The sequence below is a fragment of the Narcine bancroftii genome, chromosome 12 (assembly GCF_036971445.1).
Source record: "Narcine bancroftii isolate sNarBan1 chromosome 12, sNarBan1.hap1, whole genome shotgun sequence".
NCBI classification, from domain to species: domain Eukaryota; kingdom Metazoa; phylum Chordata; class Chondrichthyes; order Torpediniformes; family Narcinidae; genus Narcine; species Narcine bancroftii.
In genome coordinates this window covers 81175148-81187727 of record NC_091480.1, presented here as the reverse complement: position 1 = coordinate 81187727, position 12580 = coordinate 81175148, and the positions used below count along the sequence as shown (strand labels likewise).

Genomic DNA, 12580 nt, shown 5'->3' with positions numbered 1-12580 from the left:
CTATTGAACTCCCAGCTGAGCCCCACACATTGGAGCATGGAGCTGTTCCCATGGAGAAAATCACCTACAATCTGAGGCGGAGCTCTGGCACGTATGTTGAAGTGCGGCAACCATACTTGCAGTACATTGGGATGCAGGTATGATTAAACGCACACCCCCCCCCCCACATCTTTTCTTTAAAAGGAGTGGTGGTGGTAAGTTAACGCCAGTCCTGGAATGCTGGGATTGAAGAAATTACTCTGAGACCCGGTCGATACACCCCAATTTATTTTTGATTTTTTTTTCAGTGTACCTTGAGTTACCCAGGTATCTTTTCTGCTTATGTTATCTTTGGATTGTTTCTATGACCCATTTGTAACCATTGTTATACTGCTGTGTTCTATTTTCTTTTGTGACTAATATGTGTTTGTTGATTTATCATTTTGGGATTGGAGGGGTGGAGGAGGAAGGGGAAAAAAAAACTTGTTATATTAGACTCTGTAAAAGGGGATGAATGTTATCCTGTGTTGTTTGAAATGCATGAGTCTGTAAAATCAAAAATAAAATATTCCAAAAAATCCCTATTGGCCCTACGTCTGCCTCATTTGTCATATGTACTCTATTCCTCAGCCTCTCGTGATCCAGAGGTTCAGTGGGCCAAAGGGCCTGTTTCTCTGTCATCCCCCAATCCACTTAGTTGTTCATTCTGCCTTCCACCAGCTCATTACCAATAACCACAACCCACTGACACCAATAAATCAGACACACGTTTTAATGCATCACAAGAAACTCCTTTATTTGAAGGCACCAGAAACCCAGAGAGATCTGAGACAATTGTCTTCTGAGGATTATAGGATCTCAATGGGGAGAAGAGGTTGGCTAAGAGGGAGCGACACTCTCTTCCTGATGGGAGGCAACAATCTTCCCATCAATGATTGTCTCAGTAATGGTTACAACCTTCCTAGTGGTCACCACTTCTGGCTCTGGAAGAAATCAATATTGTAATGATTCAAACTAAGCGAACTGTAAAGGTTGTGTATACACTTTCCACACATTTGAGATCCTAAAACACCTTTGCAGTCAATGAAATACTTTGGAAGTGATTCAGGATTATTTTATTTTCATGCAATAAAACAGAGATAATATTACACAAAATTGCATTTACTCTACTGTAAGGCAGATATACATTCACCATCACCAGATATTGAAAGAAACAAAGGAGATCCCCTTCAGAGTCACTGAGTGTAGTGACGTAAGAAATTCTGCAACTAATCTGTACACAGCAAGATGCCACAATAGCAACGTGAAAGATAATCGACTAAAATCTTTTGACCTGAGGCCAGGATATTGGTGAGAAATGTTGATGGGTCTTTGCCCAGCTGAGAGTCTGGATGAATTCTCAGTTCAACATCTGGTCAGAATGATGGCATCGTCAGCAGTCCCTTGGAGCCACACTGAAGTGCTGGCAGGAGCAGAAGGTGCCTCCTGAGTCCCCTGTCTCAGAGATGAGAGTGTTGGCCTTTGAGTTCAGGGCTGCTCATGCCGACTCCCTCTCCTTAAAAGGGCTTCACCTCTGGTTTTCGGTGAGGTGAGCCACCGTGCATGTGTAGTGGTGTAGTGAAACCTGTTTGGGTTAGGGTCTCAATGGGAGCCACCGAGAGGATTAGAACATCTGGAGCAGCAAATCTGAAAACTTGTCTGGTGAGTTAGTTTTCATGAGTTAATGTACGTTCAGAAATTCAGTATGGGTGAATGGACAGTGCGATGCTGGTGACAGAACATTTTGTACTGCTGCCAACCTACCTGTGTAATAAAGCGCAATACTCAAGCATAGAGCTGCAATTTATTCAGGATGTAGACATTGGCAGAGCTCTGGAATTTGTCTACTTTTATCTCCAAAGATCTACCATTCTTTTATTCTTTCCAAACTTGCTTGGATTTTGCACACATTTACGTAGATCATGATTGAAAATCTAAGTATGCCAGTCAATGCTGAGTATCCCTTTGTCACGGTGATGACTTCTACTGCCAACCAACCACTCTCCTGGCCCAGAAAATGAGACATCAAAATTTGAAATCTCTTTCCTTCAGGTAGAAAGATCACTAACGATACTTTTCAAATTTAGATTTAAACAAATTAATTTCCTTTTCTTGGTTTTACTTCCAAGCGCAATCTTTCCCTATTTTTTTTTAAATCGGTTTAACTATAATTCATTCAGCTTCCTTAATTGCAGAGCCCCCATGGTTAAGAAGGGAGAGTCAGACCCCAGAGCACCCAGTGTTGGCAACAGCTCAGGTGTGTGTAGATCACTGTTCTCTAATTGCACCCCTGGACCCAAATGCTTTGGAACACGTGGCTCTTTCCCAGTTCACAGCAGCGAGCCTGAGGACAAGGAGGAGCAATACACATACATCCCAGAGGGAGGAAGGAGCAAGTGCATGTTTAGCGTAATGGATAGCACAATGCCGTTACAGGGCAGCGGCCTGGGTTGGAGTCCGGCGCTATCTAAAAGGAGTTTGTATGTTCTCCCCGTGCCTGCGTGGGCTTCCTCCAGGTGTTCCAATTTCCTCCCACCCTTCAAAACGCATGGGGGTTGTAGGTTAATTGGGATATTTGGGCTGAATGGTGTTCATGGGCCAGAGAACCTGTTAAGGTGCTGAAAGTCTAAATTTTAAAAATCAGATTTAACATTTATTTAAATGTATCACTCGCCTTCCCTCTTTGCAAACATTTGATCAATCTCAGAAACATACTCAATGGTGATAAACTACTTAGTGCTTACCTCTGGTGGTTTCTACGGAACTGATTTCTGTTGAATAACTGGCAGGGAGACAGAAATAAGAATGTTAGAATTGGGCATCGAGAAAACAACTAATCAATTACAATTCTCTGAAGCATGAAGGTTAGTGATGAGTGGCTCACAGGTTTTAGGTGAGGATTGGCCCTCAGCGGGAGTGGACGAAGGGCTAGAGATAGCTCCAGTGAAATGGGGTGAGTCCGGAGGTCAGGATGATGAAGCCTCTGCGGAAAGCAGCATCAAGGTAATTGGAAGTGATTTTCCTACAAGTACTTTAGGTTTTAGGGGGGGTCTCCAAGGCAGCCAAAATGCAGCAATAAGCTCACTGCAGCACTGCATCTTGGAAAGGTGATGAAGTGATTGAGGACATTGAGGGGGCTGATGTTACCACTGGTCCTCGTCTACAAGGATGGACAGCACTGGGGTACATGGAGCAAGGCCCAGAACCCCACTAAACCATGCTGCTGGGTGTCTGAACATTTGGTATGGCAGCACAGAACAGGGCATTGTGAGACCTGCTCTCTGAGTGCAAAGCACTCCTCTGGAGAGAGGGAGTGTTCAACACTCATCCTTTGAACTCTCCACTGGAGGCCGAGAGGACAGGTGAAGGAGGGCAGTGTGCCTGGCCCAGAAGGCAGATTCAGTGGAGGAGGAGGTGGGCTGATGGACCCCTTACCAGTGTGGGCCCATGCCTCCCCCTTGTTCTTCAGAATTTCCAGTACTGTGAACCTGAGCAGCCTCTCCCTCAGACTGGGAAATGCCCCAGTGTGCCAGCCAGCATTCCAAACCCCCAGGACTCTGAGGGGCCCTCTTTGTGCATGTAGAGAGAAGGGGAAAAATGTAGAATTGGGGGCTGGGGGGTCCAATTAAAGCAAAGGTGTGAAGTTATTTCTCTCCTATTGCGATGAGTTTTCCTCAAAGCACAGCAGAGGCAGGGTCTTGGATGTTTTTTGGACAAAGAGATACCTGAGAGGGTATTGCAGTATTGAGCAGTCGAGGTGACTATCAAATCATCCAATGTGGGTGGCATGGTTAGTGTAGCAGGTTAGCACAATGCTGTTACAGACATGGGTTCAAATCCTGCGCCATCTATAAGGAGTTTTGTCTGTATGAGTTTCCTTTGGGCTGTATTGGGAAGGGTTGTGGCTGTCACGAGTTGGAGGATACAAGGTTTGCCAATCAAGGTTTGGTCCCGCCCCACCCATTAGTGTACACCTTGTCATTTTATCCATGTAAATTACCTGGACTGGACTCTCCAGCCTGTCTGTACTTGGCCTTGGGCCATTGGCCATTAAGCCATTTATCCCTGCTAATGACTGTTCATCCAAAATTATGTATCATTAACAGGAAGCTTGGCTTAGTGAAGGGGAAGGACAGAGATAGCTGGGGTGGGGCTGGGTGCTGATAGTTGTCCCACCTCATATCCTGTCCATCCAGAAGGCGACGGTATGTGGAAATTTCTATTTCCAGCCTGGTTTTGATATCCACCAGTTGTGAGTACTCCTGGGAATGCCTGTTCATTTCAACCAAGACCTGGGACAACTCCGACTCCCGCTGACTCAGGATGTTCTGAAGGTTGAAGAGCTGGTCAGCATAGTGATCCTCCATCTCCTGCAGGTTGTTTTCCAAAGATGATTTCTGCACGTAAAGGTTGATAGTCAGTAACCAAGTCAATGTGTGAGTGGAGAGTAACAGTGTCTGTGTACCGGACTGAGGGCCACACTCACCACACTGAGCATAGTTTGCAGGTCGATCTCCACTGCCTGCATCCTGCGCCTGGATTCGGTCAACTGATCCTTCTCTCTGTGAACCATCCTGGTGTTGGTGTCCATTTTCTGATTGAGAGTCACTGACTGTAACACACAGAAGTCATCTGAATCATGGGGTGACATTGTGGTCACCTGTAACGATTTCTGAATAAAATTCTGGCAATGTAATTATTCTACCAAAATGCAGCCCACCTCCACCTGGTTACACTACTCTCATCTCTTCTTTACCTACTCCTGATATATTTCTCTCTCTCTCTCTCTCTCTCTTTCTCTCTCTCTATCCCCCCCGACCAGCTTATGACCAAAGCCGTATCACCTCTTAGTCTCTCCCCAGCTTCCATGTCTCGACATAATTGATATTTCCCCTTCCCACTTTAACCTTGATAAAGGCCCCTGACTCAAAATGCTGACTGACCATCTCCCTCTCTCCAGCTACTCACTGTTTGCTGAAGGTTCCAGCTTTGCAGTGTTGGTGTTTTTCTGTTGTCCTGACAACCCCCATGGGTAATGAGGACTGTAGAGGCCATGTGGGAACTGATAGGATTAAAGACCTGGACTACTGATGTAACAGCTCAAGCTCGAATTGCAGCATGGTGGCTGGGACATTTAAATACAGGGGATAAGTCCAGGCCCACCAAAGCCTCCTCATTTACAGGGGCAATTAGGAATGGGCAATAAATGCAGACATTGCTGTTGACTAAATTAAAAAAAGACCCCTGATTGGGGCTACATTATTGGTTGGAGAGATAGAGGAGGGTAACGAATTGTGCTAACTGCATTACTGCATGAAGACACCACTGTGAGGGTGTATCAAAGAGGTTCTTGCTCATCCTGTGCCTGACACCAAAATAATGCATTCCCTCCATTAATCTCTCCTCCCACAATATGCTCTATAAAATCTCTTTGATTGGCTCTTTGGCCATCTGCCCTAATATGGGAGATAATATTAATGTTTGCTTCATGGATTTTCTTTGAAGCACCTTAAGAGAGTTTTGTGACATGAATGGTGCCGAGGCTGTGGTTGAAGTATAGGTTCACACATCAGAGAAGCTACAAATTCTCCAATTATTTGCAAATGTTCACACATTCCTCACCTACCTAATTTAATTTAAACCTTACTCACAAAGGATTTTGTATAGGTTCCCACTGCAGCAACTGGAATGCTAGCTGATGTGATACTGCTCCAATTACCTGCTCCTTGAACCAGGTCTCTGCATCCTTCTGGTTCTTGGCTGCCATTTCCTCATACTTTTCTCTCATTTCAGCCAGGACCTTGGTCAAATCTTCACCTGGACTCGAGTCCACATCCACCGTGACTTTGCCTCGAATCTGGCTGCGGAGAGATTTCAACTCCTACAAAAAGAGATTTCCATCAATAAGTGTCGATCCTTCACGAAGTTTAAGGTGTTAAAGCTGACCCAATTTTGCAGACTGAAAAGAGTGTTGACATCAATCCAAAAGAATCTCCCCAAGCTCACTGATTGGCGGAGATCCAGTAGATATGATTCACGGTATGGATGTGGTATAAGGCAGATGTGAATTATGCCAAATGGGAGTGTAGTTGTATTGGCACTGGAGAAAGATGCTGAGAGATAATGAACAGATCATTTAAGCCATTAGCACCATCCCTGGAAGTTAATCAGTCCTTGTCTCACTGTTTCCATCCAGTGAGGCCTCATTATTGGAATGGGGAAACAACAGAAGGATATTGAGTTACGGGAGGGGAAGATGGTGAAGGATGTTTCTACTGACAAGAATGGAAGAAAAAGGAGTTTGAGTTATTGTATCAGTGGGCACAAAGGATGTTGATCTCACCAGACAGGGAGGCATATTCTGAGACCCTCATGCTCTCCTGGCCATTCTCAGTCTGGGCATTTTGCTGCTGATCCCGAACACCTTCAACCAATCAGGCATGGGCAGAAATTCTGCTTTACCACAATGGCAACAGCACACGATCAAGTTGAATCTTCGATGCCACTAGCTAATTACCTGATGTTTGACGTAGGTTTATCTCAACATTGGAATTGTTTGCTTCTCTGCCACTCACCTCTTCGTGATTTTTCTTGGTATAGGTCATTTCTTCCTTCATGGCTTCAATCTGTGACTCTAGATCCGTTCTGGCTATGGTCAATTCATCCAGGACTTTGCGCAGCCCATTGATGTCGAGCTCCACTCCACGCCTGATGGCCAACTCCGAGTCATACCTGCAGGGTGGAGGAGAAAGATGGGGGCTTGCCAGTTGGTCCAATGTAGTCACCACCAATCACAATTTGCTTCCTGAGAGCCATGTATAATTTTTTTCTTCGAGCCAAATGAGTGTTGTACTTAATCTTAGATGTCATGATTAGCAAACCAAGGAAGCCATCCTGCATATCCTTACCACCACACTTATCAACTGAGCTGGCTATCTTTAAGCAACTGTGGATCTATGCTTCTAGGTCCATCTGCCCCTTCATACCATTCAAATTCTCTCCTTTATAATCATTTTCTCTGCTGTATCCTCCAGACTGTATAACAACATATCTCTCTGGATAGATTGGCCATTTTTCTGTCCAACTAACAAGACCTTCTGCAGTCTAAAGCTTTCTATCTCACTCTGATGCAGAGTTAATTTTTGGATCATCTGTAAAGCTCTCTATCAGGCGTGGTAGTCAATGGGAAAACACTTGCTGGGTGTATAATGTGATAAAAAAGGTCATCAATTCTGAAATCTACTTGGTTCTTCAATATTCGTCTATAGCCCAAAGTCTAATGTGTGCTTTCTCCATTACAAGATCAAGTTCCTCCTGTTTCCCTAGAACTGCCTCAGAGCTTCAGAAAATTTGATAAGATAATGTCCAGAAGATAACGAGAAAACACAAACTTCTGATCATTGGTGAAAGAGCCCCATTATGGAGGAGAGCTTCCACGCAGCGAGCTGTTGTGCTCTGAAATGCCCAGCATTAAAGAGGAGTCACTTGGGGCTTTCACCAGAAAAGATGTACAGGAGTTGGGGAAAATGAGAAAAAGAACAGAACTAATTGCTCATTCAAAGAGCTAGCACAAGCATGACAGGCCAAATGGCCTTATCTGTGATGTATCATAGAGTCACAGAGTCTGGCCCTTTTGACCCATCTTGTGCATTCTAAACATGAAGTCTATCTGTGATGATCCCATTTGCATGTATCTCCCTTTTCCTATCCAAGTACCCTTCCAAATGCCTTCCCAACACTGCAATTGTATTTTCTTGACCACTTCCTCATTCCAATGTGTCCCATTCCACTCACACCCACCACCCTCTCTGTGGAAAATTGTTCCAATGTTCAACTTAAACATTTGCCCTCTCAGTGTGGACACCCCAACCCTGGGGAAATGACTCTGAGTACCTTCCCGAAATATGCCCTCATAATTTTAGAATTGTTAATCAGGTCCCCCAGTGAGAATAAACACAGCTTCTTGAATTTCTACACCAGCCATTCTCAACCTTATTTTTTTTGTTGATGGGCCCCTTAGGACCCTGGCTAAAATTTATGGGCCCCCTTCCATGTGAAGCAGACAAGTTTAGTTCCCATACTTCTCTCCCTCTCTCCCACCAACTACAGAAAAAAGCATAAAACAATAGTTTATGATCTTGGTCTGTGTCTATCCCGTAAATGTACTCTGGTCCCCAGCTGGGCCATATGGCCCTCGTGGAGATTGGCTGCTCTACAACGCTCCATCCCAGGTAACATTCTGGTGAATCTCCTCCGTACTCATTCTGTGGTGACCACATCTGTTCTGGCCATGGTGACCAGAACACACAATGCTTCAAATACAGTCTAACTAATGTTTTGCACTGCTACACATGACCTCTCAACTCTTGTGCCCAGTGCCTCATACCAAACATTTTCTTCACTAACCCATACACCTATGTTTTTCAGAGAACCTGAACTTCTGCCTCGAGGTCCCACTGTCCACCAACACTCCTGAGGTCCGTGCCATTTACTGGTTATGTCTGGCCACTATTTGAAGTTCCTAAATGCATCACCTCATTCTTATTTGGATTAAATTCCACCTGCCACTGTTCTACCTGATTGCTTTATTGATTATTTTCCATGCTTCCAATGACCTCTCACTGTTCAGACCCATTTTCCTTGCCATTCTTTCCTGTTTATTGCTATTATCCCTCCTGCTGGCATATTCTGTTCATGAAATCAATCAGTCATTTCTTGCAGTGTGGAAACTGGGCTTAACTGAGAAGCAGGGAATGATCATCTCCTCTGTACCAATCATGAACAGACTTCTGCAAAAGATATTCGAGCTGTTCACAATTTACAATGTCAATAATTGGGACAAGACCGAGATTCAAGTCCAACGCTGTCTGTAAGGAGTTTGTACGTTCTCCCTGTGTCAGCATGGATTTTATCTGGGGACTCCGGTTTCCTCCCACCATTCAAAAGGTATCAGGGGTTGGAGGTTAATGCAGTGTTAATTGAGTACACAAAAGAGTCTGGAAAAACAACCAACTGAAAAACCTCACAAAGATAAGCGTATACAGAGCCGTTGTCATACCCACACTCCTGTTCGGCTCCGAATCATGGGTCCTCTACCGGCACCACCTACGGCTCCTAGAACGCTTCCACCAGCGTTGTCTCCGCTCCATCCTCAACATCCATTGGAGCGCTCACACCCCTAACGTCGAGGTACTCGAGATGGCAGAGGTCGACAGCATCGAGTCCACGCTGCTGAAGATCCAGCTGCGCTGGATGGGTCACGTCTCCAGAATGGAGGACCATCGCCTTCCCAAGATCGTATTATATGGCGAGCTCTCCACTGGCCACCGTGACAGAGGTGCACCAAAGAAAAGGTACAAGGACTGCCTAAAGAAATCTCTTGGTGCCTGCCACATTGACCACCGCCAGTGGGCTGTAAACGCCTCAAACCGTGCATCTTGGCGCCTCACAGTTTGGCGGGCAGCAGCCTCCTTTGAAGAAGACCGCAGAGCCCACCTCACTGACAAAAGGCAAAGGAGGAAAAACCCAACACCCAACCCCAACCAACCAATTTTCCCTTGCAACCGCTGCAATCGTGTCTGCCTGTCCCGCATCGGACTGGTCAGCCACAAACGAGCCTGCAGCTGACGTGGACTTTTTACCCCCTCCATAAATCTTCGTCCGCGAAGCCAAGCCAAAGAAGAATTGAGTAGCATGGACTGATGGGCCGAAATGGCCTGTTACTGTGCTATACGTCTAAATTTAAAAAAGCAATGTGTCTGCATGCATCACATGACTCACTTGGTTTTAAAATCATCCGCAGCCAGCTTTGCATTGTCGATCTGCAGCAGAATCTTGGCATTATTCAGAGAAGCAGCGTTGATCTGTAAAATTCAAACACATTTCTGAGCTGAGAACCACAAATATAAATATAAAAACAGCAGCAGAAACTTGCAGAGAGCGAAGGGAGGACAACGGGCCACATGCTCGTGGGGAAGGGGGGTCATGAGGATGGAATAGATCGAGATGCTTGCAGTGGAAATGCAAATATCTAAGTAATGACCTGCCGATCCTTTTCAAGTTGGTAGAACATAAAATGACTCCAAACTATCCAGTCAGGCAGTAAGTCTGAGCCCACAGTCCTCGATTTGCTTTAGTCATTTTCATTGTGTTTCATATTCCAGATTTTGATTTGTTGCATGAAGAGGCTCTTCAGTTCATCAATTTAATGCTGGGTCTCAGAGTATTTCCCATTTCCCCCACCTATTTCCCAGTCACCTGTCCTCTAAACCATCAATCACCCTCTTACATCCTGGGTCATTCATAGTGGCCAATCAATTCACCAATCCAAACATCTTTGGGATGTTGGAGGAAACTTGAGCACCTTGGGGAAACCCACATGGTCACAGGGAGAATGTGCAAACTCCACGCAGACAGCACCTGAGGTCAGAATTGGACCTGGGTTGTTGGAGCCACAGCAGCAGCACTACCTGCTGCATTACTGTGCTTGATTTATCAAGTTTGGAATTTGTGCCTGCACAGCAACCAGCAGGAGTCTGGAGGAGACGAAAAGAAGAGTGACAGTGATGAAGTGAGAGTAGAATAGGAAGGAAAAGGGAAATGGAAATGAAGGGATCAGAAGGAAAGAGGGGGTGTTGGAGAGGAAGGAGAGCAAGGATGCTTTCTATTTTGGAAAGGCTGGTAATGGGCCCTGAGGTCATATGTGCCCAAAGCCTCTCGAATGGGTCCAAGAATGAACAAATGGGGGTAGGTCAGATGAAGGGCTGAATGGTCAAGTCCTCCAAAAAATTGCCACCCAGGAGCTGAACACATTCGTGGGCTGAAATGGAGATAAATGCACCAGCCAGGAGATGAATGCACACCCAGGCCAGTAGATGAATGCACAGGCCAGGGATGAACGCACAGGCCAGGGATGAACGCACAGGCCAGGAGATACATAAACAGGCCAGGGAACAATGCACAGGCCAGGTTACATGTAATGGAGGTTCCATGCTGGAGAATGCTAACCCTTCTCTGGTTGCCACTCAGAACCAAGGAGGTATAGCTTTCTCACCCCAACTCTACAACAGTACTGGGGGAGCTCCTCCTGTAAACATGGGGCAGTCTGACCCCTTGGAGATCTGAACTGTACTCAAAGATGACAGGAAGATGGCGTGGAGCTGGTCTGCAAAGATGACCATGGGGAGTTTGATTGAACCCTCTGCTTAGCAAATAGACTTACAAACAGCCGGCCAGACTAGCTCAGCGGGTGGAATGGAAGCGGTATCAGAGGGAGAAAAATCAAGAGTGAAGGTAAAGGTTCCCTTCTTGTCACGGTGGGAAACCGTTCCAGACACAGGACATTCCCCACTCCCAGTGATGCCTGCGCAGAGTTCAAGAGATGGTTTGTGGCTCCAAATTCCAGCCTCCAGTCTCCTGCGTGTCTTGGAGACAGACTTACCTGGGTTCGGAGGTCGTGAATGGTTTTCCAATAGTCCCCCATTTCCTTGAAGCTGGCGGGAGACCTATTCTCGTAGTACTCCCTGATCTTGCCCTCCAGTTCACCGTTGGACTTCTCCAGAGAGCGCACCTTCTCCAGGTAATTGGACAAGCGCTCGTTCAGGTTCTGCATGGTCTGCTTCTCGTTGATGGAGAATGGGGCCAGCATTCCGGAGCTGTAGAAGCCCCCGTAGGTGCCGGATTTGTTAGAACCGTAGTTGACGCTGGAGATGCGGCCGGACCTGGTCGAGATGTTGTAGACGCTGGAGGAACGGTGAGGCTTCACCATGCTGCTACTCGCACTCATCCTCTGGTGAGAGCTGCCCAGGATCAGGGAGTCAGCCTTACGGCTAGTTCTCCTGACGTTCTGGGAGAACTGTCCTCTGAGGGACATGATCGCAGAGTTGGGAGTCTCACAACGGGCAATTGGAGAGCAGTAGTGCGCTTGGACCAAGGCGCCTGCGACTTAAATAGTCCAGCTTGTCTCCAAGGGCTGTCCTGCAGAATGAGCCCCGTCGGGTTTGTGAGATCAGACAAAGCCCAGGGACCGCGAAGAACCGGCTCAGGCATCCACATTCTCCCATCCGGTTGAACCACATACCGATGTGGGTGGGTTGAGATGCCACAGCCCTCGGTACAAACGACCTGACCACAATCTGTGTGCAGCCTGCAAAGCAAGATTCCATCTCCGCTCCACCCGCTGTTTACTCGCTGGACTTGGTCAGTTTCCAGGTCCCTCGCCAAACCCGGAGTCAAAAATAGAGGGCATTCCGATGATGAACTGGGCAGCACGAATCTTGGGATTTCTAGATGCATATGGATCCTTCCTCCCAGTTACACACCCAGTGCTGGGCACCCCTCCCTCACTAACACACTCACTGCTGGGAACCCTCCCTCACTAACACACCCACTGCTAAGAACCCCTCCCTCACTAAAACACACACTGTTGGGCACCCCTCCCTCACTAACACACACTGCTAGGTAATCCTCCCTCACTAACACACACACACTCACACACACTCCTGGGCACCCCTCCCTCACTAACACACACACTGCTAAGAACCCCTCCCTCACTAAAACACAC

At 46.5% G+C, this 12580-nt stretch overlaps 1 protein-coding gene across 1 annotated transcript; it reads right to left on the bottom strand.

Moving 5' to 3' along the window:
• Positions 1 to 748: 748 nt before the first annotated feature.
• LOC138747675 (keratin, type I cytoskeletal 19-like) lies at positions 749 to 11987 on the bottom strand. The gene is made up of 8 exons (XM_069907158.1): positions 11459 to 11987; positions 9799 to 9881; positions 6594 to 6750; positions 5738 to 5899; positions 4505 to 4630; positions 4195 to 4415; positions 2763 to 2800; positions 749 to 962 (listed from the first exon to the last, which is right to left on the bottom strand). Exons 1-8 carry the CDS (start codon positions 11888 to 11890, stop codon positions 859 to 861), a joined length of 1323 nt encoding a protein of 440 aa, XP_069763259.1. The 5' UTR covers positions 11891 to 11987; the 3' UTR covers positions 749 to 858.
• Positions 11988 to 12580: the final 593 nt, after the last annotated feature.